At 48.1% G+C, this 27,490-nt stretch overlaps 1 protein-coding gene and 1 long non-coding RNA gene across 5 annotated transcripts; one reads left to right on the forward strand and one right to left on the reverse strand.

Moving 5' to 3' along the window:
• Positions 1-4,098: 4,098 nt before the first annotated feature.
• Tgif1 (TGFB induced factor homeobox 1) lies at positions 4,099-13,597 on the reverse strand. Of its 4 annotated transcripts, none has more exons than XM_051190911.1 (3): positions 13,512-13,597; positions 5,968-6,194; positions 4,099-5,186 (listed from the first exon to the last, which is right to left on the reverse strand). In XM_051190911.1, exons 1-3 carry the CDS (start codon positions 13,567-13,569, stop codon positions 4,611-4,613), a joined length of 861 nt encoding a protein of 286 aa, XP_051046868.1. In that variant the 5' UTR covers positions 13,570-13,597; the 3' UTR covers positions 4,099-4,610. The 4 variants fall into 4 exon arrangements, with proteins under 4 accessions (XP_051046868.1, XP_051046869.1, XP_051046870.1 ...); XM_051190912.1 differs by lacking the exon at positions 13,512-13,597 and adding an exon at positions 10,765-11,109; XM_051190913.1 differs by lacking the exon at positions 13,512-13,597 and adding an exon at positions 9,523-9,627.
• An 827-nt stretch (positions 13,598-14,424) lies between these two features.
• LOC127226639 (uncharacterized) lies at positions 14,425-20,611 on the forward strand. The gene is made up of 4 exons (XR_007834911.1): positions 14,425-14,627; positions 16,224-16,408; positions 16,804-16,897; positions 18,591-20,611. It is a non-coding gene; the product is annotated as an uncharacterized LOC127226639 (long non-coding RNA).
• Positions 20,612-27,490: the final 6,879 nt, after the last annotated feature.

The raw sequence follows: 27,490 nt of genomic DNA on the forward strand, positions 1-27,490 counted from the left end.
ATATTTTTTTAAGTTTAAACTGGGTATGGTGGTGGACAACTGTAATAACCAGGCTGAGATGGGGAGAATTTGTCTGAACAGGCCTGGGATGTTTAGCCTGGCCCCGCCCCTTCCTCCCCTACTGACTTTGAGTTTAAAGGCACAGTAACATTCTAATTTCCAGTAATGGTAGACTCTTTTCTAGGCTAATGACAGTCAAGGTCACAATTACAAACTGGGAACAAAATATTTAACAAATAAAGAGCTAATTGAATCAGGCATGGTGGCACAAGCCTGTAATCCTAGCCTTGGACGTGGGGCAGTGAACTTAGTGAGTTGGGAGACCAGCTTGAGCTATATTAGGCTGTCTCGATCTCCGTCCTCAAAAAAAGCCATGAAAATGTGTGCAAAACTGGACAGAAACTGGAAAACGGTCTCAAGTGAGAGAAGGTAGTTTAAAGATGTGTTCCCAGTGCAACCTCATTCTTCACACACCCAGCGATGGCTGAACTCTGCAGCCCTTGTGGCTTAAGGTGTCCAGAAAGAGGCTGGAGTGTTCCATGGCTCAGGGGTTGCTCTCCAGAGGACCAGGGTTCATCCAGAACCAACATACATACATGCAGCAAAACACTCTGGGAGATGAAGTAAGTAAATTTGAAAACATATTTTTTTAAGGATGTCATGGAAAGACTTGGGGGTGGACAAAGTAGAAAGGTTAGGAAGGTTTGGGCAAGTCTCAGCCTGTGCCTGGAGAGCACGTCTCTTGGGCCCACTGCACAATAGTGAAAGAGCAGGTTCAGACTCAGCTGCTACTGAGCAGGACAGTTAGTCCAACCAGAACTGCCTGAAGACAAAATCTAACTCTTCAGAGGATTGTCATACAACTGACTTTTTCCTCATGCCCAATCCGCAATGCCAGTGTATAGCTAGAAAAACAAAACAAAACAAAGCAAAAACCCAAAAGCACTGGCCCCCAAAGTTGACCTCTCATTGAAGTAAAAGGCTACCAACAGCGGCTTAGCCTGTTATGACACATTACAATTGGCGCTCACGAGGGACTGGGTAAAGTGTTTGCCATGCGAGTGTGAGAACAAGTTCAGAACCCCAGCACCCACCTCAGTGGGCAGAGCAACCCACCTGTGATCCAAGCACTCCGTCTTGGTGATCCCCAGGGTGAGGCTCCAGGTCAGGAGGAAACCCTGCTCAGTAAATAAAATGGACAGTGACAGAGAAATAGCTTACACCGAAATAATATACAATCAACAAGTCAATCATCACAATAGACTAGAAATGACTTTTCAAAAAGAGTAAAGGTGGGTGTGGTGGTGTGCTCTTTCAATGCTAGCACTCGGAACACAAAAGCAGAGGGTCACTTAAGATTCTGGGCCAGCCTGGTCTACAAGGTAAGACCTCGCCTTAAAGCATCAAGATCACATGCTTGGAGTCTGGGGTATAGCTCCATGGTAAAGAGATAAGTACTAGCAGAACAGGGGTGAGGCCTGGGGCGAATGGAAACCCATATATAAAAACTTCGAATGACTTGAGATAGACCCAACAGCAATGGAAGACAAAGAGTAAGCTGAAAATTAGGTGAATTACTGAATTTGAAAAAAAAAAAAAAAAAAAGGTGAATATATAAACCTTATAAACATATAAGGCAATCTCAGGTGATCTAATGTAAGTTTATTGGCATTTTAGGAGAGAAGGAAATAGGAAATGTATTTAAAAAAAAAAAAAAAATCAATGGCCAGCCAAGGCTACACAGAGAAATCCTGTCTCGAAAAACAAAACAGAACAAAATCAACAAAAAGCTAATGGCTAAAAATTCCCTGGTTTTACTTACACATCTAAGATGTTCAATGAATCCCAAGACCATACAAAGCAAAGCAAGCAAAGGTGAATAAAAATAAAAGAAAACCTCACCTGGTCATATCAAGGTTCAGCTGCTGAAATTCCAAAATAGCACAGCCAAGGAAATACACTCCACGTAAGGGAAAGACAAAAGAAGTAACAGCCGGTGTCTCCTCTGGAGCAATGGGGACACCTAAAAGTCTCCATCAGTGAAAGTAAACTTCCAAGACAAAAGTAAAATGAAGTTCAATAAAAAGATAAAAAACATTCTCTCCAGGAGGGCACTGAGAATTCAACTAAGGTTACCTAGGTTTGTCTTCCCATTGAACTATTTCATACCAGACACCTGTGGGAGTTTTCTCCATTAGGAGGGACAACAGAGAAGTCACTTGAATCTACAGGAAAGAGTGGAAGGCACTGGAAATGCTAAACCAGTATTATTATTATTATTATTATTATTATTATTGTCTCCCAGAGCCCATGTTTTGTTTTGTCATTTATTTTGCAGCCCTGGATGGTTTGATACTCACAGTGATCCCTCTGCCTCCCTAGTGCCAGGACTAAAGGCATACTCTACCAAGCCAGACCAAGCATACAGATGCTTGTCTTTTGTCACAGACACAAGAAAGCAAAGCAGGAGATTAGGTGAACAGAATTTACTAGAGACTTCAATAAACTAAAGACGCATGTTGTAATCCCTACAATAACCATCCAAATTAGCAGTACATCTGGGTGCTGTGGTGAATGCCTTTGACTCCAAAACTTGAGAGACAGAGGCAGGTAGAGTTCAAGGCCAGCCTGATCTACTTAGTGAGACTATCTCTAAAAAAACACACCACAAATAAACTAACAGTAGCTGGGTGTTGGTGGCACAGGCCTTCAGTCCCAGCACTCAGGAGGCAGAGGCAGGTGGCTCTCTGTGAGTTCAAGGCCAGCCTGGTCTACAGGGAGATTTCCAGGACAGGTTCCAAAGCTACGGAGAAACCCTGACTGGAGATATGGAAGCTTGTGAGTGACGTTTCAACATAATGGCTTATATTCACTCTAATAATGTCTGCTACTGTGAAACTAAGATCTGTAAAGAAGCTCAAATGAGGAAAACTGCATAAACCATGGGCTTCAGGTCTCATTGACTCTTAACCCTATTACCTTTTTTTGGGGAGGAATGGGGGTAGGACCTTGCACATTCCTTAGGCTTGAGTTAACTCCCTCCCCAGCTTTATAATCTGGGTTCTTCTCACTGTCCTTTAACACCTTAATGTGGGTAGGCGTTGCACTTAAAGCAAAGTTAGTGACCTTTGACCTAGCTTTAGCCACCATCATTGCCTTTGTACTATGGTCAGGGAACCATCTGACAGAACTGGCCTAAAGGCGTTTCCTTGGTTTTGTTACACTGTCAGATTTTCTGTCTCACTTACAAAGACATTTTCTGAATGTATCTTTTCCTGTAGCAGCCACTTTCACATTTAGGTAAGGTAACTGTGAGAATTTGCTACTGCCTGAAAAGCACTGTCTAGAAGCTGTGATTACGCTCCAACTGTGGACAATTCATGCCATGGGACACAGGACAGGGCTCTAACAACAGAGGACTTTCACATTAGGCATGACTTCCTAAGAATGGTTCTGTGGCATGTGACAGGCAAAAGGAACACAACCAATTCCCTTCTGGCCAACCAGGCTTTGTAAGTAATTTCCTATCCCAACAAACTCTACTTGTACATGGCATCATTTTTTTCAAACTCAGAAAGTTCAATAAACTCAGAAAATCATCCTAGATGGTGCTTTCCTGGGTTCTGGAAGAAGCTTTAAAGGAGTGTCAAAGGTGATTTCTCTACAAATAAGCAGTGCACTCAAATGCAAAAGCCTGTACCACCTGTAACACCAGAACAAATATTAGAAAGACACGAAAATTGCTTATACCATTTACTTGTGAATAATTAAGCAAGGACCAGTTGCTTGAAGCTTTTCGTTTAACATGGTCCTGTCTGAAATATGTAGCCTCTCACTATTGATTTAATAATGGGCTAACAAAATGCTGCTACATCATTGCATTCATCTCTGAGCAAGACTGAAGGGGCCAGCTCCCCCTGCAATCAGGAGTAAATATCACACATCCTGTTTATGCACACTGGTCTGTTGTCCACAGCTCTTTAAAAAAGCAGTGACACACGCCCCTAAGTCATACTACTCCCTGCCCCCAACTTCCTGCTCATATATTCCTACTGGGCTCTTAGTGCTTCCTTCAAGAAAAAATACTCGTCATTGCAATTATCTTTTAAAGAAAATACTTTATTACATCATGAAAAAAGATATCCAACAACTAGATTCATACTTGCTTGGAAAAAAAAAAAAACACAAAGTTTATTCATTAGACTGTATGTGGGCACCCTGTTCCACATGGAAATAGAAAGACACTATGACTTCTAAGTATTGCACAGTCTGAAAAAAAAAACAAACAAAAAACCAACATCAAAAAGGGTATATGTGTGTGTGCGTGTGTGCATGTATGGGGAACAGATCACATGATATTGGGAACCATCTCACATTATGAAAAATCTACCAAGAAACATTTAAAAAGAGAACCCTTTGTTTCTACAGTAGCTTTAGTTTGTAGTTCTTGGAATGACTGTATTCCATTGAAGACATCTTAGTAACAGGAAGCTTCAATTGAGCAATCCCATGTGCAAATATTAATAGAAAAAAATATAAAATAATGCATCTCTTGCCATCACCCTGACAACCAGGACCATGTTTGGAGAACTGTCTTGTCTGGAAAAGGGTTAAGCTGTGAGTTTTGCCTGAAGCTCCATCTCTGCAGCCCGTTTGAGTGCAACATCCACTAGAAGCTGGAATCCGCTAAAATCCTGGTTGAGGTCTGGCGGAGTAGGGGGCGGAGTGTTGAAAAGACCACTCTGAGGGTTTGGACTCGGTCCAGATTTGCAAGCGTCCTCTGGGTACATGAGAGAGGTATCTGTAAAGTTGCCGGCTGTTATCTGCTGTACATCTGTGCTCTGTCCCACACCAACCGGCTGGCAGAGAGAGAAAGGCCCATCTTTCAATGCAGTCACAGTGGTATGGCAGATCACTGATGGGCGAGCCAAAATGGATCCCGGGCAGGAAGGCTTGGGAGACACTGGCCTCCCTAGGGTAGAGTTGGGTCCAGCTGTGCAGGAATGAAACGGGCTCTCTTCTAGAGCTGGCATGAAGTTTTTGATACCCATCGCAGCTTCCACAGAGCTAGCTTCAGAAATTTTGGCCCCACGGCGGGAAATCGTGAACTGATTTGGATCTTTGCCATCCTTTCTCAGCATGTCAGGGAGGAGCCTGCGGCGGGCGTTGATGAACCAGTTACAGACCTGAAATCACAGAGACCTGCTTCAACGCTTTCTCCACGCACTTGACAAACAGGTTCTGAAAACATCCAATGCTGGGTGCCTAACTGACCTCTCTCTCTTTAGTAAAGGAGGCGGAGGAGGGCTTATGCATTTAAGCCATGTCAGCCTATCCGCCATAAGTACAAATTTGCTTTGAATGTGTCATCCATAGCCCTTTCATGAACAGGGACAAGCTATAAGATCTCAAACTTGAAAATAACTTCAAGGAAGGCTCACCTTTAAGTGTGTTTCAACCTACTACCTACTGCCCTAGCATTTGAGTTAATCAACTACAGAAAAGCTTTTCCTGTATAAAAGGAGGCCACACCCCCCAGTAACTGATTTCCCTCAGTTCAAATGACTGTGTCAACAGACATAACACGAATTACCTCATGAGTCTGTCCTTGTTTAAATATCAAACCAGTTTCCTGGGTAATAGAGTAAGGTTTAACCTCCTTTTCAATACACATAGGCTCTTTCAGCCATTGAAGGAAATGTTTCCTGACAGATGAGTGTCAAGTGTTTCTGTCCTCTATAAATAGCTAATTATTAGTTTTTCACACTGTAAAGTCTAACATGGGAAGATCCTGTTTCTCTCTCTCTCTGGATGGGAGGACTAGGGAGAAGCTTAATGACATGACACACAGGGATGCTATGAAGTATCTAATGGTTAAGAATAAACGTTATGCTCAGGCTGGGGCACAGCTTGGTGGTGGAGGCCCAGCACCACAGCCGCGGGGGTGACCTTTAGCTCCCCACTTACCTGCAGTGTTGACAGGTGTGTCTGCTGGGACAGCACTGCCTTCTCTTGCTCTGAGGGATACGCATTGTATCTGTGCTCATACAGCCAGTCCCGCAGGATCTGAACAGACTCCTTGGGGAGGTTGCCTCTCCTCCTTCTCTTGGCAGAGGTGGCTGAAGAGGAAAGGTCCAGTGGAGTGTCCATGCTGTCCTCATCTTCAGTATCACTGCCGGATGCCGTGACAATGCCTGGGGAGGACAAGGCCCACTGTCACTCAGCTGTATTAGCAGGGTGACCATCTCAAAGCTCTGTTGCTTATACTAACCCATGTCCTCCCTGTGTTTTCTCAACTACTGAGTGTGATGTTCTTTAGTCTGGGCTAGGGTTTCCATAGAAAGGCCTGGAGGTGGGAGGTGTAGTCAGACTGTCACCGCCAACGGACCAGACATTCAACCAATTAACTGCCAGAATCCTTCCTGTGGCAAATTGAGATATAATTTAAAAAAAAAAATGATGCTTAGAAAAGACAAAGTGCACTAGAAGGGAGTAAGTCATCACAAGAAGGGTGCTGGGCAGTGTAGGAATGTGCTTACAATCTTGTCTTTAAGGTCATTGCTAACTAGAGACAATACTTCAGTGAATACATACATTTTAAATGCTTTCCTCCCTTCATGAAAGGTTTGCTATGAACCTAGAATGCTACCCTACCCATCAGTCTTTAAGTCTTACATGACAAAGAAAATTGAATATGCAACCCACAAAGGAAATCACTTTGCTGGTAAATACTTTAATCCTACCAGAAATGTTAAGAATTCCCAAACCCTACAGAGTATTTAAATCAATGTTCAGTGAAAATTCAGGACAGTTTAACTTTTACAGACATTTTATCATTTTGAACTTTAAAATGTTTTATCTAACAAATGCTATTAATGCCTTTCAAATCTAAAAGTCAGGCAATGTAGACTTTATAACCTATGAAACTCCGTGTTTGAGGGTGAAGTTTTCAAAGCTTTTTAAGCTTTGTGTAGCTTTTTAGTCCGTCTTAATTGAATCTGTTTGCTGTTCTAGGAAATAAAAACAGAATAGTCTTCACAGTGACACATCATCGACTCCATGAATTTTAAAGGAATTTATTTTACAACCAGCAGACTGACTTTGTTGACACATTTTTAGCTTTGGACTGCAGGGGGCAGAAGGTGCTGGAAGGCATTCCTACAGGAAAAGCCCACATCCAAAGACAAAGTAAAGCAAGTTCTAACAAAAGAGGCAGATGATTTTGCAAATTCACTGTAGCTTAAGGCTTAACAATAAACTGCCATAATAAGCCACAGGAACCATCCATATTTAACTGCCACACAACTGCTCCCTCCTGAAGATGCAGTTAATGTTTCAAGAAAGAAAAAAAAAAGTCTAAAGAAATGGCGATTCTAAAACCGAAAGTATTTTCACTATACAGAATCTGAGAAATTTTTAAAAGTCCCATATTAAAATTTGGGTGAAGAAACATTTTTTAAAAAGTCACCTTCCATTATAAATGAGTTCCTGTTTCACATTGCTTTGATAACCAAGGAAACCTCACTTTTAAACACGTTAGGTTAATTGGATAGCTGAGAGCATTTGAATAAAGCAATTTGCTTCAATCTCCACCCCCAACTTCTGAAAAGTCAAGACACTCCATACCCTGCCCCCTCTTTTTAAATCTAGGAGGGGAAACGTGTGAAAGTTTGCTCATTGAACAGCCAATTCCCAACTGTAAATTGGCAATAACAAAGTGCTTGAAACAAAAACCGGCTAAAGCCTGCCCTTTGATCTGATCACTCGAGTTTGACAAGAAGCATGCTCTTTCAGAATAGGTTTAGGGACACAAATCAAGTTTCAGTTGAGCAACACCAAACAGCAGCCTCTTCATTTGAGAAAGAAAAGAAAGAATGAAGAAAGGAAGAAAAAGAGAAAAGGAAGGAAGAGACTAGACACAGACAGACAGACAGGCCAGGCCTTCTTTACAAGTATTTCCAAAGCATGCATAAAGGCTGAAGGAACAGGAAGTTAAGACTTGGTGCCTTGGGCGAGCCAGCTGATATGTTCAGCCCTGCTAGACCACGTTTGCTACTGTCAGGGCTGTTTTCATTAAAATTCCCTCCCGGATTGTGGCTCGACTTGGAAAAACAAAGGCTTTTTTCCTTGTTACTCATTTCCTACTGTAACAGACCTTTTGAAAAGTTTCCCGGTCAGGACTTGTTTCCAATAGTCTCGCTTTGCTTACACGTTGGAAAAAAAAAAAAAATCAGTCGGGGAGGGAGCGAGGAGGGTGTGGGGCAGAATCACCAGTCTCTTATTCTACCCACATACAAGGAAAGGTTCAGAGAGCCACAAGATGGCCTGCGGGACCCCAAGGCTCTAGGAAGCGAAGCTTGCTTCACTTTCTTTTTCTGAAGCTCCGAAACACCGGAGTTGGGGGTGGGAGAGCCTGCATTTTAAAGATCTAATGGAGACTGGAAAAAGAATGTGAGGAAAAGATCAAAGGGAAGACTTAAGAAACAAACTTAACAAGTCTCCCTTTGGACAAGCGACTCGGATGGAACTTCACACCCAAATCACTAAAGCCACAGCTCCGCTCAGCTGTAAACTGATTCAACAGGCTTGCAGACCCCGCCAGGACCCTCGGGATTCTCCTAGTCGAACCTTCTTCCAGCCTGTCCCAAAGCCATTTTTTGGAGCTCTTTCTGGCCACCTTGGCTTTCTGCGAAGGCACTTTATTATCAGACCAGTCTTTGTTCTAAGTGTTCAGAGTTTCCTAAAACAGACAATAGGCGGGGCAGGTTTAAGCAGTCCTGGCCCAAGGACAGGGAAGCTCCCCCCCCAGGTAGTCTGGGGGGGGGGCTGAGGAGGATCGCAGGAGAGGGAGGGGCCTGACGACGAGAGCAAGCAGCTTTTGTTCTTGGGAGTTCTTTAGCCCCTACTGTACAAGTTAGCAACCTAACTGGACCGTGTCCCTAAGGAGCTCGAAGTGGGGCGGTGCGGCTCACTGCCAAAGGGTCTGCCCCCATCCAGGCCTAAAAAGGCAAAGGATCCCGGGCCGCCTCGGTTCTCTCCGCACCAGAAGCCCTGAAGCGGCCAGCCGCGCAGAGTTTCCCCTCCAACACATCTCCGCTCATTGTTTCCACGAGCTGGGGACCTCTGATGTTTTCCCCAGAACTTGCATCTGGGGAAGGGGACACCCAAGGTGGGTGGTAACTGAGAAAGAGGCTGCTTATAGTCATCACACACACACACACACACACACACACACACACACACACACACACACACACACACGGAAACCCAGCTTTGCATTCCGCATCCGAGAACCACTCAAAACCAAACACCCCCAACGTAGGTGCCACTGGACCAGGACGCCTCACACCGGGTCTACATCTGTGAGTCTTGTCAAAGAGTGACACGCTGACACGCTCTGCAGAGGTTCCCCAACCCTACCCCAAGCCTCCCCAGAACTGTTAAAACATTTCCCAACCAAGCGCCCAGGCTCTCTTCTCTCCCCGGACGGAGAAGGGCAAGGACGCCCACTTAACCAAGTACCCGCGGTCTTCATGAGTTCCGTATGTTTCAGGGTTTCTTACTGAACTATACTGGCACAACTCATCAGGTAGAGAGAGGGGAGGAACCCCAGGGAGTGTGTGTGCGCGCCCCGCGGCGGCCGCCGTAACCGTGTTCCGTTGGAACTGCAGCCGCGGTCTGGGTCTGAAAGAATGTGGAGTAGCAAAACTCGAGGAAGCTCTCGGGCATGCGCAGCAGCGCCCCCACCCCCCAGCTTCCCCCAAGCCATTAACTTCTGTTTTGAACACTCCACATAAATCACAACAGAAAAGCCAACTCTAGTCCACGACTGAACACTTGAGGGGCCTCCCGGTCAGGGACTCCAAAGTTAGCTTCAAAAGGGACTTCACAGACTTTTGACCTTTCGCGATTTTCCCCCCCTCTCCCCTGTGTATTTTGTTTTTGAACCAGACTGACGGCAAGTTTTAGTTGTAAAGCTTGGTGGAAACAATGACAGTCGTACTCTCTGGACTCACAGCCAAGCCTGCTTGTCACACTTGGGACACATTTTGACTGCATGGGACTGGTGTTCTAACAGCTCGTGCTCTCCTAAATTCATCGTGGGAAAACTTTTAGAAAATAGTAATTTTAAAAGTCCAAGTCCAGCTTTCCAAAGCTATGCTCGCCCTCAGACGATGTGTGGGCCCGGAATCACATTCCTTTGATAGTGGGGGGAAAAATCAACAACAACAACAAAAAAAAAACCTCACCACATCCCTAAAAACAGTATTAGGGTCTGATGACGGACGAGAGCACCGGAACCGAACTTTTAGACAAAAGGCCAGGCTACTGGAATGCGCCAGCGACCCCCCCCCCCCCGCCGCAAAGGGAAAAGCGAAGTGTGAGTCCCTGAAACACCCACCCCACTCCCCTGTCCCACAAACAACACTGGGAACCACGCGGTGGCTGGGCTGAGCATGGAGTGTCAGGGAAGACAATGAAACTTGGAGGCGCACAAACAAGGCGCTGAGCGTGTTTCTTGACAACGTGCCAGCAGCGTGGTGAGGCTGTCTCCCCACAACAGCCCCTCGTGTTGTGTCTAGGAGGAAAAGAACAGCAACTGCCATTTGAGACACAGCCTCAACAAAGAGAACGGCCACCTCTTCAGCCCGGATGCCACCGAGCGAGCGGAAAAGTCCACCAAGTCAGTGTCCCGCGACCCGGCGCGGACCGCACATGTCCCGCACTGGTGCCCCGGGTGCGCACAGCCCGCCGCAGCCTTACCCTTTTTGCTTTTCATTCTGGAATTGCCGTCCCAGTGAGCCCAGTGAGAGGTGAAGCTGGGGTTTCTAGGGACCAGCAGTCGGAGTGGCGGGGGGCGGGCGATGATCCTCCTTTACTGGCGCTCCGGGAACTTTGGGGAGAATATTCCAGCCACTGTTGCTAAACAAGGTGCTTGGGTCCCAAGGGCTGGCTCCTGGGTTGGAATTCAAGTGACACTTGGGCTTCCTCCAGCCAGGGTCTTCTGGCGGCCAGCCGGGGGCTCTCCCTGGCCCAGCTCACTCCCCTCCCAACTCAGCTCCTTTGTTTCCCGCTCCACACCGCGCACCTCGGCGCTGTCAGAGTGAGAGAGCAGAGGGAAGGTACAGGAGGTCCTGCCTCCGCCCCCAGCAGCCCGCCCCGTCCCCCGCCCGCCCAGCCGCTCCTCTGCCCCTCCCCCCGCACCTTCCAGCTCAACAGCCCTGGTCCGGGGGGCCGCGGTCACCGGTCCCTCTGGGGTGGCGGAGCCCAGAAACAGCGTCGTGCCTGCCTGCCTGCCTGTGGGGCTAGTACGGTCCGCGTCCCTCAGGCCTCGGCGGCCACACCGGTTTGTTCTTAGGGGCCTTTCCTCCAGGGCGAGGGGTGCATTCAGTTTGCAACAGATGGGGAGAGAGGGTTAAGGACACCTCTTCCCCGCATGAGCCCTGTCCACCCCAGACAAGAAAAGAAACCCCCACCCTTGTTTTTGACAGCTGCCCCAAACTCCACTTGTCCCCGCTCCAGCCACGAGAGGCAGCGGTTTGACTCAAGGGGTGGGGCGCCGGAGCCGGAGGAAAAGTATTCCGGACAAGAACCAACTTCTTCCAGAAGGCGCAGCTGCCATTGACACGAGGGCGCGGCACCGCGCGGCGCGGCGCACCCTTCTCCTAGTGGACTCTTCCTGACAGTGGGGTGTGTGTGTGTGTGTGTGTGTGTGTGTGTGTGTGTGTGTGTGTGTGTGTGTGTGTGTGTGTAGGGGATGAGACACAGACATAGGCACCCTAGAATGTCTGTTCCCCCGGGCTCTGAGTTCCGGATTGGATTGCAAGGCACTTTCGAAATCTAACACGTTGCGGATAGACACTTGTCATGCTCACATGTTCTTCAAACGACTCAGCTTGGGAATGACCGGGGCCAGTGTGCGCCCCGCTGCGCCGCCCCCTGCCGACCCCGACAAAGAGGGGTGACCACGCAGGGGCTGCTGGTCCGTTTGGGTAAACAGTGTCTACTTTGTGGGCTGCAGTGTCTGTCCACCAAGAGAATAAGCCCCTCCACCCTTCAGTATTTCAAACAGAAACTGGCCATTAATTACACACTCGTTCCTATTGGTTTATTTTGCTTGAGAGGGGAGCGCCGGTAGGAGTTCCACGATGAATACCCCCCCCCCCAAATACAACCCAGATGCTGACTTCAAGACTCGAATGCCCACACTTCTGGGTTTAGTTTTCACCTATGCCGGATTGTTTAAAAAAAAAAAAAAAGCAAACCAACTGTCACATGTCACAGAAGACTTTCCCCTTTACCTAAAAAAAGAAGAAAAACCCCAAACGTAAATAAGCCGAGCAGCGACGTCAGCGCCGGTGGCTGTCTCCAGTTTCGGCTCTGTGGCTGTTCTGGTTTTGTGACCTCGGTGGAGATCCGGCAGGAGGAGACATCCCGGTGAAAGCAAGGTTAAAGCCGAGTCACATTTAAGGCGGCCACAGGATGACCCGCTAGACTTTGGAGTCTGTTTACGATTACGTTGGAAATTAAGGCGAGCCTCCGCCGCGCCCCCTTCCCAAAGACAACCCCTCTGCGGAGCGCGTTAAAAAAAACCCAGAGTTGAAGAAGCTTGGGTGTTTTTTCCAAAGCGAGCGAGCCGCGGGGAAGCGTCACTGTGAGGCAGGAACCCTAAAACCACCCCCACTCCCACCACCACCACCCCCATCCCCTCCCCGCGCGCGAGCGCGCGCGCCCTGGTGGCTTGCAGAGAGCACACGCGGAAATCAGCGCCGGAGGCGGTTGGAGGACGGTGTCCGGGGAGAACCCACCGGCTGGCAAGGCCCCTCTGCCAACTGCCCCGGGACGCAGCGCTTTCCGGGACCTGGCAGGCGGTGACTCAGCAGCTGCTGCGCCCGCCCGGGTGCGGGACTGATGTGTTGCGGGGAGGGGGCCGCGGGCCCCGGGCCGGCCGCTCGTTGGAGGGCCGCCTCTCTCCGGGTTTTGAAGGGTTGTTTGTGGCTGGGATTGGTGGCTCACATCCGCTGGGGAGCCTGGAGAGGAGGGAGGAGGAGGAGGAGGGGCTGGGCCGGGTGAGTGGCAGGAGTCCCGGCCCGGCTCGCCTGTGCCTGCCTAGTAGCTTTGTTTGCTAACTCGGGACAGTGGCTTCGGGGCCACTCCGCGGAACCCGCCTCGGGTCGGCTACTCCCAGCTGCGGCAGCGCGCGGCAGAAACGTTCCTTCCCGGCGGTTTGCCACGCGGTGGCCCTCATGTCCACAAAGGTAGCTTTTTTTGTTTTATTTTTTTGTGGGTTTTTTTGGTTTGTTTGTTTGGTTTTGGTTTTGTCTCTCTCTCTCTGCTTCAAGTCAGCCCGGCTCACGGATGCGATTCGCGGGCGACAGAGATGGAAACCCGGGTTTACGGTTTGAAAACAAACTTGACAGGGCTCAGCGGGAGGGGTAGAGAGGAGTAGAAGCCTCCTTCAAACGGGGAGGGGAGGGGTGGGGAGGGGGAAAACGCAGAATACAACTCACCGTGACGCGAAGGCCAGCTGGACCCCGCCAAGGCACGCCGTCTGCTCGTGTAAATCATCTCGAGGCCGTTAGGAAGCGGGAACGCTCTGGCCGGATTCTGCGATCAGCTGGAGCCCCTCCCCCGCCGCCCTTCCTCCCCCTCCCTCCCCCCCCCGACCCCCTCTCCCACCACGGAGGCCGGAGCGGAGCTCGTTAGGAGCTTCGCATTCCTGCGGGATTGTGCGCCCGCCCTGTAGTGCTCCAGAAAGGGGGAACGACCCCCACCCCCACCCCCAGCGCGAGCTCCTAACACCCGCAGTATTTTTTTTTTTTTTTTTTAACTCAGCCGTTGCACGGCAGAAAGACAAAACTTCAGCTTCAGTTCAGTCTGGCTGTGTCTCTCCCAACGACTCAGGGCCTCCGCGCGTCACTGAGGCAGCTGACTCGGGGTTAGCTGCTGTTGCCACCTGTTATTTGCTGGGTTCTTAAAACGCCTTTTCATGAAACTGCTTAAGTGCGACCCTGCAATCTCACAACCTAGCGATAAACGTGTCCCTCCACTATCTGTTAAGTTTGCTTTTTTTTTTTTTTTTTTTTTTATTCATTGTCTTTGCAAATACACGCGGTCCGTCCCGTTTGGTGCCTTCAGCCAAGCAGAGTTGTTAAAAGACAAGTTAATTTTCGCGGTCTGCAGACCCTGAGCAGGCAGAGGTTTCAAAGGGCACAAACTTGGGAAAGAGGAGAGGGGGCTGTAGCAATAAGTGTAATTGCTGTTATTGGTACCAGGCCTGTCAAAAGGTGGAGGAGGGAGGTGTTTGTTTCATCCCGACAATTGCTTAGGTATGGTGTGATTCCCCCCTCAGGTGCTGGGCCGGGTGGGTGGGTGGGTGGGGGCGGGGAGGCTGACTCACATAGTCATCACATCTCTTTTGCTTTCAGCCCAGCAAGAGCAGATATTTATAAAACTTGCAGGCTGCTGGGCTCCAAACACTGCACTGGGGACCTGTAATCATCTCGTTGCATCTCAGGTCTGAGGAGCTCCGGCTGCTGAAGAGGGAGTTAACCGTTGTCTTTTCAAGGGCCAGCCATCTTGTGTTGAGTTTAACAACGTTAGCGGGAGAAGGATAATTGTCCCAGGTATGAGGAGAGGTAGCTGGCAGGGCTGCTTTGGTTTCTGAGCACTTTGTGCAAGTCAGCACGATCCCCCCCCCCCCTTTCCCCACGGTAAGAAGCCACTTTTATTTCCCTGGGTGATTTGGAATGAAGTTACCCCGGAAAGATCAGACAGTGTTGTTTCTGTGGACTGGTTGCCGATTTAGACCTCCCTGGTTGGGGAGAGTAGGAATGATACAGACTCAGAGCCTGGTTATCCTGATGTATCTCCTCGGGTCAATAGCCATTTATCACCAACAAACGCAGTATCTAACCTACCCTACTTGTGACTATCAGTTAAAATCGTTAGAAAGTACTTGCTTAGCAGGCGGCCCCTGTCCACCAGCTGGAAGGCTGCAGATGCCACCAGAGTCGAGCCTCCCTCCCCTCAGCGTCCTTTACAGCTTAGTTTGTGACTAGAGTTCATGTGATAACTAACTTCCACGGTGGATCCTGCCTCTGGGGTCTAGCCAAATTCAGGTTCCCTGGGCCACTGTCAAGTTTACCTTTGTCTCAGAATAAGTGATCTCTTACCCACTTTGGGATGAGACTTTAGAGTCTAGGGGACAGAACAAAACACTAACTCACTGAGCCCAGGGGTCTGAGACAGGGTTTCTCTGCATAGCCCTGGCTGTCCTGGAACTCACTCTGTAAACCAGGGTGGCCTCAAATTCCCAGAGATCCACCTGCCCCTGCCTCCCAGTGCTGGGATTAAAGGTGTGCGCCAGCCTGGCTACTTCCAACATCTTGTATCTTCCTTGTACTTCATAGTTTCTGAAACATTTAAATACTCTCATGTAACATCCAGCTTGTCATATAAATTACATTTTTTCTTAAAGCGGAGATAACTTAAACAACATCCAAAATGTGACATAGCTAAACGAGATAAAATGAGGAGTTGGGCATAGATTCCTTGGGTCTCAAGGAAATCCTGTCATTCTGGAAGGTCCCAGTTTGACCTAAGATCAATGACACACAAGATCTCGATGCTGGAAGTTACTAGATCTCCACCCCATCTGCTTTCTGTGTATATGTGGTGGTAGGTGTGCATGTGCTTCACATTGGGAAGCCAGAGCTGGTGTTTTATTCTGCCCTTTTCAGCCTAAACCCCTTGAGGCTGGGATGAGCACTGGGGGCTGGGAGGGTGGGTGTCCCTCCTTGAACCTGGTTTGAGGGTTCTGCAGTCAGGTTCTCTGGATCAACCCATCAACTCCGGGGTTAGAGGCACCAACGACAATGCCTTGCTTTCATGTAGGGAGGCGAGGGAATTCTAACTTTAACGCTGTGGGGATGGGACGCCAGGCCTCACTCATACTAGGATGGGTACTCTACCTCTGTACCCTCTAGCTAGCTCTGCTCACCCTGCCTCTGTGCTCGCTTCCTTTGAAGGCACTGAGTCCCCAAAACCCAGGAACAGCAAGCAGCAGGCACTGCCTGAGAAGAACTAATGATTCTCAACCTTCCTGATGCTTTGACCCTAATACAGTTCTTCATGTTGTGGGAAAGAATTATTTTTGTTGCTCCTTCATGACTGTAATTTTGCTGCTGTCATAAATCACAATGTAAATATCTGATATGCAGGATATGTGATGTGTGACCCCTGTGAAAGGGCGGTTCGACCCCCGAGGGGATCCTGACCCACAGGTTGAGAACTGCTGAGCTGGGGAATTGCCCAGGACTTCCTGCCCATCACAGGGGGAAAGAGATGAGGACCAGTGGCACAGAGCACATCCTACCCCAGCCATCCTCAGAAGCATGAGTTCCAGGTGAGCCTGGTCTACATAAGGAGCTCAAAGACAGCCAGAGCTACATACAAAGCAGGAAAGATTGGCCCAGCTACTTAGGATGAGGCAGGGGGATGGCTTGAGCTGAAACTGAGGCCGAGTCTGGACAACATAGTAAGATTCTGTACAAAAGTTAAATGCATAAAGCTAACGCTATTTTTACTTTAACAAAAACAAAATTCATTTTAATAAAAACATGGAATGTAGGCCAGGCAGGGTTGTCACACATCTCCATTCACCATACTTGAAAGGCAGAGGCAGGTGGATCTCTGTGCATTCAAGGCCAGCCTGATCCACATAGTAGGTTTCAGGACAGCCAGGGCTATCCCCTCCCTGGATCCCTGAAAAGAATGTTTTTGTTTTGTTTTTTAATGCAGGGAAGTATATTCTAATGGTGCTGTGAGGAGTACAGCACCATGTTCAAGGAGGCACAAAGAGCTGTATGATGTTGGAGTAAGGAAAGACTTTCAGGTGAGAACCCAGAAATAGAGACGTAAATATGAATGCATTTCTATCATGTGGGTGTGGGACATGGGAGAGGCCTGTGTGACATTGAGGACACTGTCCCCTTCCACCAGTAAGCACTCCACCTACTACTGAGCCAGCGCAAGGCACACATTTTGGTGAGCAATTCACTTTTAAAAAATTATGTCGGATAGAAGGGGAAGGTACAGAATGTTTTAAAAAGCAGAGCCAGGCCAGCCATGTGGTACATCTTATAACCCAGCACTCAGGAGGCTGAGGTGAGAGCACTTGAGGCCAAGACAGCACGGACTGTATAGTGAGACCTTGTTCATTTTCCCAGATGCAAGGAAACCAGGGTAAACAGTCACAGCACAGGTGGACACAGACTTAGTTGGAGAAGGCGCCGTACAGCTGCAAGCAAACACAGTCTGGTGCTAAGGGAGGAAGGGCTGCAGATGGTTGGCTGGGTGCGGGCTCTCGCTGCTCTCAAAGAGGACCTGGTTCAGCTCTTAGCACATTTATCACAAGGCTTAGAGCTGCTCAAGTCCAGCTCCATAGGATCTGATGCCCTCTTCTGCCTCCTCAGGCAGTGGGAGACATGCATGTTCACGCACACATGCGCACACGCGCGCTCGCGCACGTGCACACACACACACACACACACACACACACACACACGTGCACATTGTAAAGACAGCACAAAGTCATTTTCCATAAAATGTTTGATTTCCTACATATCTTGGGATGAGTCTGAAGTGAATATTAAGGGTGGCTACCTCAGGAGGTGGGAGGCGGGAGGCGGGAGGCGGGAGTGTGGCCGGTACCACACCCTCAAGTCACGTCACTGCAGTGACCGACTAGGAACCCACTGTATGTGTTACACGTTGTGAACCTGGTTCTTTATTGTAGATCTGTGCAGTCTCCTGAGCGAAGATCTGACACGAGACTGTTGTATTTAAGGCTTTCCAGTCAGGGTTCTCTATCCTAGAGCCAGGGTGGTTAACCATTAGCTGGTGCGCACCCCTGAGGGCATTGGGGACTAACTATTCATTGCCCCTTCCCGGAAACAAGAGCAAGTGCTGTCATAGCCTGCAAGTAGATGACCAGATGTGGAAAAAAGATTAAAAAAAAAAAAGTGTATCTTGAGTCAGATGGTTTTTATAGAACAAGAATTGTGATGTGTGAAAATAGGGCCATGTCATTTTCATCAAAAACATGAATAAATGTGTGGGTAAAATTAGTGTACTCCTCGAAAGGAAGAAACTTAGTTAACAGAAGGTTTTCCAGTCCAGTGGTGTGTTTGTAAGCGGGAGTGATCAATTGTCTCCACAGGCTGTCCTGTAAAAGCCAAGGCAATTCCTTCTTATTTTCTTCTGGATTTTTCGAGACAGGGTTTCTCTGTGGCTTTGGAGGCTGTTCAGGAACTCACTCTATAGATCAGGCTGGCTTCCAACTCACAGAGATCCTCCTGCCTCTGCCTCCCAAGTGGTGGGATCAAAGGTGTGCGCCACCACCATCTGGCCCTTTATATTTTCTTGAAAGACAGAAATACTTTTTCCCTTCCAAGCTACATGAATAAATGTTGTTTGTATATTTATTTAATTACTTAGTGTGGGGGTTGAACCCAGTTCCGCCCCCGTTCTAGGCAAGCACTGGCCATTGACACCTCAAACTTAATAAAATTGATTTAAAACTGTAGCGTCAGCACTTTCCCGCGGTGACGACCTCCCTACGAGAGCATACCTCTTGCAAAGCATCTCCTTCATCCGCCTCCAGAAGAGGAAAAGAGGAAACACAAGAAAAAGCGCCCAATCCCTGCTTTACGGATGTGAAATGCTGTATAATCACCACGGTCTTCAGCCGTGCGCAAACGGTAGTCTCCTGTGCTGGCTGCTCCGCTGTCCTTGTCAGCCCACAGGCGGAAGAGCACAGCTGTCAGGAAGAAGCTCCATCAAGGGGAAGCAGCCCTGAACAGCACCTGATTCAGGTGGAGTGGGAACCATCCCGATACACACACACACACACACACACACACACACACACACACACACACAGTGGCATCAGCCGGGCCTGGCATCTATTACATATTATTTACTTTATTTGATGTACAAAGGTTGGTATATTCTACTTTTACATTTTGAAGGCCTTCTAACATATTTAGAGAGTACCAACATACATGTATTTACTGGTTTTAAAGAGAACAGCTCATTTCCTTTTTAGACTCTCATGCATCCCAGGCTGGCCTGAAATGCCCTAGAAGGATGAGGAAGGCCTTAAACCTCCGATCCTCCTGCTCCCCATCCCCACCCCCAGCGCTGGGGTTGCTTTACTGTGCCTGTTTCTTTTAATGTGGAGCTAGGGATCAAGTTCAGGACTCTGTGCATGCCTGCGAGGCAAGCACTCTACTAAGTAAGCTACATTGTTTTTTAATTATGTGCCTATGTGTGTGGGGGGAGGGTACTCGAACAAGAGTGAAGGTGTCCTTGGAGATGGCAGTCATGAGCCAAGGTGCAAGCTGGGACTGAACTTGGAGCCTCTGCGGTGCTCAGTAAGTACAATCTTAACTGGGGAACCGTCTCTCCAAATCCTTTTCCTTTTTTTTTTTTTTTTCTTTAAATTAAGAATGCTGTTTTTTATGTGTGGATGTCTTGCCTGCCTGTATGTCTGTATCCCATGTGCGCCTGGTGCCCTCGGAGAAGAGGACTTTGGTTCTTCTGGGACTGGCTTATAGCGGGTTCGTGCGGTCCGTGCTTTTAACTGCGGAGCCGGTTCTCTAGCCAGCCACCCTTCTTGCTTTTAGGAAATCCTAAAGATAGCCAAGTGACTCTGTCATTCCTAGGGTGTTTTTGTTTGCTTTTTAACTTCTTATGCACAGGTCTCCTTTTCCTCTTTGGGCCCCATAGTAGCTCAGGATGGTGTGGGAATTCACTATGAAACCCAGACAGACACTGGCCTTGAACTAGTGACAGACCTCCTGCCTGGTCCTGCAGGGTGCAGGGGTTATGATCGTGTAACGCCACACCTGTGTCTCTGCTTTGTGCAAGTGCTCTACGCATTGAACTACCAGACCGGCCCAAGAGCTGTTGACTCTTGAGCTGACTCCCTTCACCTACATCCTCACTTTGTTCTTTTATTTAAATATAAATCCCAGACATCGTACGACTCGTGGATCAGCCTTTATGATCAGTGTTCTAGCTTGCCTGATGGGTAGCTCTGTACTCTGTATCCAAAATGACTTACAAACAGGGCCAGGTAGTCCCAGAGTTACACACTCTATTGTCTTTTCCTAGGTGTTTTCTGCTTCTAGTTTCTTCAGAGAGAACAATTACATTTTGTCCTTAGTTGGTACTTTAATGCTCTTAGTTCTGGTAGCCCATTACTTAGGTCAATAAAGAGATAAAATTCCTCTTTGGGCAGGCTTATTAGACATTCATTTCCATTCTTTCTGCTGGCACTCGGACACACTGCCTGCCCGTTTTGTTCTGTTTTGCCCTGTTGTCTGGATGAAACACATTCACATCTCTACACACTTCGTTTTTTTCCCTTTCTGGTGCTGGGAATTGGACAGTCAACTCTGACCAAATGCTCCACAGGAAGCAATTAGGGAAGAAAAAATGATTTTGTCTCATGGTTTTAAGTGGGCATGGGCACCCTCTCAAGCAAATATATGTGTTTAAAAAGACAAAAGCCTTTCTTTTTTTCCTCCCTTCCCTGTTTTCTGTGAAGCACACAGATAATGGGGAGGGGGTCCCTCAGGCATGTGGGGCGGGGGATTGGGCGGAACAACTTTCCCGAGTCTCTCCTCTCCCTCCACCTTGTTTCTGGGACAGCCTCTCCTTTTGCTTCGGCTCTGAGTACTCCAGGCAGGCTAGGCGGTCTGCACATTTTGGGCTGATTCTCCTGAATCCATCTTCCGTCCCTTCACAGGAGTGCTGGGATTATAGGTGTGCAGCATGGCGTTAGAGTGGGCTCTGGGGATCAAATTCAAGTCAAGCTGGTGCACCAAGCACTTTTGTCCATCAAGACATCTCCCTAACTCAAGAGGGGAATCTGCATTAAACGGAAAGAAATTACATTTTGGACACAGGGTCTCACTGTACAGCCCTGGCTGACTGGCCCGGAACTCCCAGAGATCAACCTGCCTCTGCCTCCTGAGTGCTGGGATTAAAGACGTGCACCACCATGCCTGGCCTCCAGCTCATAATTTTGAACACTAATATAATTTCAGCCATACAGAAAGATTTAAGAATAGTACAAAGAAATCCCATATACTCTTTACCACCCAAATTCTACAGTATGGTCCATGATTTTCCACACACACAAACCATACACGGATGCACACACACATAACTACTTTTTAAAAAGACTTACTATTTTCCTGGCCAGCGTGGGCAGGCACAGTTGCCTGAGATGAAACACCCAATGTGGATGCTGGGAACTGAACATGAGTCCTCTGGAAAAGCAGCAAGCTCTCTTTACCATCGAGCTTTTTCTCTAGCCCCTATGCAATCCTTATTTTCTTTTCCTTGAATAATGTGATGGTCTATTACAGATACACTGTCCATTGGCTACTAAAGACCTCAGTGTGTGTCCTAGGAACACGGCATCTCCTTATGTAACAAACTTAAGACCTGAACACCATGGCTTCCAAACTGCCATCTAACACACCAACTGTTTATATTTTTATAGCTGTCAGATGATGTCCTTCATCAGAAACAAACTTTCCTAAGTTCAAATAAGGATCAGACATTGGTTGTGTTTGGCTGACCTCTCTGGCTGGCTTTCCTCCCTCCCTACCTCCCTCCATTTCTTTCTTTGAGACAGGGTTTCTCCGTGTAACCCTGGCTGTCCTGGAATTCATTTAATAGTCCAGGCTGTCCTTAACTCAGATCCTCCTGCCTCTGCCTCCCAAGTGCTTGGGTTAAAGGTGTACACAACCATTGCCTGGCTTCTCTGGCTTTTTAAAATCTGAGTTACTTTGTATTTGTTTTTTAGTAACCTTGGCATTTTTAAAAAGTAAAGGCCTTCCTCTGTTTTAGAGTCCCTCTCTCATGTAGACTGAAGCTGTGCATTTTTGACAGTCACATTTCAAAACTGACCCCATGCCCTTGTCAGTGCAGATGTGCATGTGATTTTAGTATTGACTTCTTTTGTTAACCTCAGTCACATGGTTGAGATGATGTCTCCCAAAACTCTCCACCCTGGGTGTTATTTTTTCCTCTGTGGTTGACAGGATGTCCTGTCCTTCAGCCCTTCATCCTGTGCCTCCTTGCTGTCTTTCCTTCTCCATCTTTCTGCTGTGCTCTATCTACAGTGGGGACAGCGTCCCCTGCAGCTGACTGTGCTGCATTGTTTACTTACAGGAGCATGGGATGTCTGGAATTCTGGTCCATTCGGTGCATCAGTAGTACAATTATTACTATTGTAAAAATTATCAGATTTACCCAGAGGGAGCTCCTCACCCTTCAATCTCTCCTCTCCCCTACAAATTCCTTTATCATGTTTGTGTCTTTTTCTTAAGGTTTTAAAAGATTTATGCATGTGTGTTTTGCCTGAATGTGTGCGTGTGTTCCGTGTGTGCCTGGTACCCTCAGAGGCCAGAAGAGGGCATTGGATCCCTGGAAACTGCAGGTAGGGTGGCTGTGGGCCACTATGTGCATGTGAGGAAGGGACCCTGGGTCTCTCAGAGCAGCCAGTGCCCTTAACCCCCCAGCTAGCCCTCCCTCCAGCCCACACACGCCTTTTTATTGTGTCTTGTGACCCACTGAGTTTAATCACAGTGGTTCACGCCACCTAGGGCAAGGTTCTTCACTGAAACTGGCAGACCCCCCAGTGGGCACAAAAGTGACTCCCCTACCCCAGTCAGCAGCGTCCATTAGCCAGTTGTCCCCCGAACTGGTCTCCTTACCCGTCTCTACCGTTCTTGGTTTTTTCTTTTGTTTTTGTTTTTTGAGACAGAGTTTCTCTGTGGTTTGGTAGTTGTCCTGGAACTCACTCTGTAGACCAGGCTGGTCTTGAACTCACAGAGCTCCACCTGCCTCTGCCTCCCAAGAGCTGGGATTAAAGGCATGGGCAACAACACCTGGCCGGTCTTAGAAGATCTTCCTATTGTCTGGTACACTAATATGTTTCAGGTACATGTTACATTTTCCATTTTCCCTGCTCCAGCCCCCAAACCCTGGAACTGGTCATTTTCCCAGCAAGCCCTAGCTATTTGCAATGGGAAAGATTCATTTGTAGACACCAAGTTGGGCTCAAGGCTGGTGCATTGCTCATGGACCATCATTGCTTCTGGGTTTCTTGAAGAAGTTAAAACTCACACACACACACACACACACACACACACACACACACACACACACACACCACACACCATACACACATCATATACACATACACACACACACACACACACCACACATACACAGACACATGCACAGACAGACACACACACCTTCAAATGTTGAAAATCAATAATTCAAACAGGGTGTGTGATAAAGAGCTATAGGGTTATAATTCCAGCACTAGAGGACTGAGGCAGGAAGATTGGGAGTTTGAGGCCATTCTGGGCTACATAGGCAAGAGCCTGTCAAAACAATCTGAAAAAATAAAGGGGAAAAAGGTATGTGTGTGTGTGTGTGTGTTTATGTGTGTGTATGTGTCTCTGTGTTCGTGTCTGTGTGTGTGTGCACATGAATGTGTGTGTGTGTCTATGTGTCCGTGTGTGTGCATGTGTGTGTGTGTCTGTGTGTGCACATGCATGTAAGTGTGTGTGGATGTGTGTGTTCATGTCTCTGTGTGTGTCCGTGTGTGTCTGTGTGTATGTGTCTGTGTGTGTCTGTGTGTATGTGTCTGTGTGTGTCCGTGTGTATGTGTCTGTGTGTGTCCGTGTGTGTGTGTCTGTGTGTGTGTGTCTGTGTGTGTCTGTGTGTATGTGTCTGTGTGTCCGTGTGTGTCCGTGTGTGTGTGTGTGTGTGTGTGTGTGTGTGTGTGTATAAAGGGAGAGAGCGGGGCATACATTTATTCTGATACTTTCAGTTTCAGTCCAACACCACAGCACTTAGCCCCTTTCCTGCTTCTGATACCTGTGCCTCTCTTTTCTAACAGTGAGAAGCCTGCTTCCCACTTCCTCCAGGTAATGAGTACTTAGTCCTAGAACATGGCGGTGGGTGGCGGGTCACTGCAGAGAGCATCGCTACCACTGATAATCAACTCCTTTTTGTTTCCTCCTTTTGCTGTGAGCGTTGAGATCAAAACACCCCTACTTCAGACTTACTTCCGTTAGCCCCGCCTTCCACACTCTTCAACTGACTGTTACTCTTTTGAAATACTCCTTAGCTCCATGTTGTGCCCTCTCTAGAGCATTCTTCCCGCTCTACAGTTTTCCTCTTGTGTTGCTAGATTTAGCACAAGTCCGAAGTCTTCACTGAGTGGAAGGCTCACCAGCAGTGCAGTCAAGCGCACAGATTCCGCAGGCCCTCCAACAGGGTTACTGCTGGAAGCAGGGGGATCATGAGCTCGAAGTCATACTGCTCTACACAGAGGGCTCAATTTCTGTCAGTAATAATAATGGTAATAAATGTTAGAAAATGCTTTATATCCGGCTACAGAGGTCTTATTTTTACAGCAGTATACTAATGTTACCAGAACTTTTAGAGTCAAAGCCTAGGCTCTAGCAATCCTAATAACGTAGGTTGGCCACCGGTCCATGTCCACCATAAGCCAAATAAAAAGACAGAGAGAAACGCAGAGAGAGAATATTTCTCCCAGTGGCTACACTGGGAAAAGGAGCAAGTAAAGAGGTCCATCTTCAGGGGACTGATGTTTAGGCTTAAACAGAGGTCAGGAGGACTGCATACCTAAGTGTTCCTGGTCAGGGTGTGTCTCTAGAATCACTTGGCCTGTCATTGTCTTGGCTCCGATCTGTCTTGCAAGGTGGGCTGACAAGCAGTCCAATTGTGAAACTTCTTCCTGGATTACAAATTCTTCCTCTTGCTGGCCTCGGGTGTCACAGTCCTAAGGTAAGATCCCTGGGGGTATTTCCTTTCTTTGGGATCTGTTGTCTCCATTGTCAGAGCTACAGGGAGGTGCTCAAGTGTCTCTTTAGAAAACCTTCACTGCTCCCAGTGTGGCTACAGCATCCCACCACCCGACAGACAGCAGGTTCGCTCTTTCTTACCTTTGAACATTTGGACCAGACCACAGTGCTGTGCTGAACAATAGCATTTTCATATTACTGCAGGTGCACCTTTGGGAAAGCCTCTTGGCTTTGTCAAAAGTAAGTGCCTGACGCCAGTGCACTGGTAAGACGGCCTTAGATCCCCAAAACTCACAAGGTAGATGGGCAGAACCTACTCCCCCCCATAAGTCATTTCACACACACAGACACACACACACAGACTCACACAGACTCTCTCACACACACACAGACACACACACACACACAGACTCACACAGACTCTCTCACACACACACAGACACACACACACACAGACTCACACACACAGACTCTCTCTCTCTCTCTCTCTCACACACACACAGAACAAATATGGGGTGGTGGTAGCCACAACCTAGCAAGCACCACCACCTCTAATTGGGGCGGAGCTGTATTAAGGGTCAATGCGCTAGGAAGGCTGATAAGTACTGCACTAGACAGATGGGTGTACAGGGTGAGGAACTCAGAGAGGAGTCAGAGCCCCTGCTCCCTGGGTGCATGGTCCTCCCTGGGCTGGGCCCCCCCCCAGAACCCCGCCGTGTACTGTCAGAAAACAAAACCCGCCATGAATTTAGTCACAGGTGTAACTGACTTGAGTGTGAGATTCGTGAATGGAGAGCAGTCTGTATTTTCCTGAAAGGAATGAGAAGCCCCCTCCCCCCACTTCCCTGGGCCGGGCAGAGCTGGTGGGATTCTCGAGGTGGGAACAAGGAAACAAAGCAGGAACACCTGATTAACATCAGGTCCAACCAGACTACGGTTTTGTGAGGGCTAGTGAGAACCACTTCCTCATGGAGCTGACTGCAGGGGACTGGAACCTCCAACTTTAAGGGGAAAACTGGCGGGTCAGGGAGACTGCTTATTTAAGGCTCCAGTTCTGGTTAGGATGATTGGGCACCTAGAAGTTGCTTTTGCTAAAAAGCGCTGACCCCTCCCCGGAGCCTCCCTCCCGTGAGGAGGAGCAGGTGAGAGCCTGGCTTCTGCCTTTCACTCTTCATTGTTTTGTTTCCATTGTCTGTTAACTTTTCCTCCGACTTTTCCTCCGGTGTCCCTTCGTGTTATAGAAACGTCAGAAACTCCCCTGCCGGAGCATTTCCCCAGATGGGGGCAGTTCTCTGTGAAGGTCAGGCTGCCACCTGGAGAACTACTCCGTCCCCTCAAGCAACAAGGACTTCCTTAGATCACCTGGGAGACGAGATCAACAAGACCATACCTAGACCAGGGCTGTAATCACACACCCACACACCTCTTGTCCCTATGGTCTCCCTCTATTTAAAAACAAGGCACAAGTCGGAGGGAGCCTTAAAGCAAGATGTCTGCATTAGTCTCTTCTCTCCGCCTTCCCTTCCATCACTTCTTGTTTTTGTTTGGCCATGGGGGAGGGGAGCTTTGGCTGAGCACAGTTTGTAAACTCTGGGAACACTTACAGTAACACTCCCCCCCCCCCCCCCCCGTGTAAGATCTCTGCCCCTTCAGTGACCTGCCATACTCGCTGAGTAGGCATCAGTACCAGAGCTGTTAAGGTCAAATCCTACAAGCCCTTAACAAGCAAGGCTTAGCTAGCTACCTGTCCCGGTAAGCAAGTAAAGAAACAGGTAGCAGTCAGTGTAAGAGAAAACTAATTTGGTTGGTGTTGACACATTAGGGAAAAAAATGAAGAGTCCTAGTAAAGTTCCCTCCTACCCCAAGCTGACCTTTGAGGTCCTGACATAGATTTAGGCTTAAACAGAGGGGAAGGGGTATGCATCATTAATCAGCCACCGGGTGTGGTCCTGCCCATCACTGACAATCGATCATCGTCTCAGCCTCCCATCCTACTAAATAAGTCCTACTAAACAAGTCAATACTGTCTGACATCTTTTTCCCCAGAGAAAATCTCACCAACACCCACCACCGACACCAGGGTACCATCCTATTTCTATCCTTTGGAGAGTCTGAGGGTTTTTTGTAGTTGTATGCCAGGAAATGAAGGTCAAATGTCTATTTCACAATGTCACACTAGAGAAATCTGGCACACAGACATAGAAACCAAACTCCTTTACTGGTGACTTCCTTATTTCCTGACTCAGATCCTGTAAGGCCTGGCTGAACTTCCAGCCCCCACGCAGTAAAGATTTACTACAAGTTATTATTCATTGGTGCTGTTACGATTAATGACCACTTATAATAAAATGAATGGGAGGGGCAGGCATGGAACAATTGATCGGCTGTTAAGAGAGAGTTGGATGACTAAGAGCTACCTGTAGCTCCAGGGGACTGGATACCCTCTTCTGGCCTCCAGAGGTACTGCGTATGCACACAGGCGCACACACACACACACACACACACTCACACACATTCACACGGACATACACACACACTCAGGCACACGGACACACAGACAC

Source organism: Phodopus roborovskii, unplaced genomic scaffold (assembly GCF_943737965.1).
Source record: "Phodopus roborovskii unplaced genomic scaffold, PHOROB, whole genome shotgun sequence".
In the NCBI taxonomy this organism is placed as follows: domain Eukaryota; kingdom Metazoa; phylum Chordata; class Mammalia; order Rodentia; family Cricetidae; genus Phodopus; species Phodopus roborovskii.

Excerpts from the sequence above, each read along its gene's own strand:
- Tgif1 (XM_051190911.1), bottom strand. The coding sequence starts at position 13,569 with ATGATTTACACGAGCAGACGGCGTGCCTTGGCGGGGTCCAGCTGGCCT. Across the intron at positions 6,195-13,511 it reads CAGCTGGCCTTCGCGTCACG|GCATTGTCACGGCATCCGGC; the intron begins GTGAGTTGTATT and ends TGTCCTCCCCAG. Across the intron at positions 5,187-5,967 it reads CACACCTGTCAACACTGCAG|GTCTGTAACTGGTTCATCAA; the intron begins GTAAGTGGGGAG and ends CTGTGATTTCAG.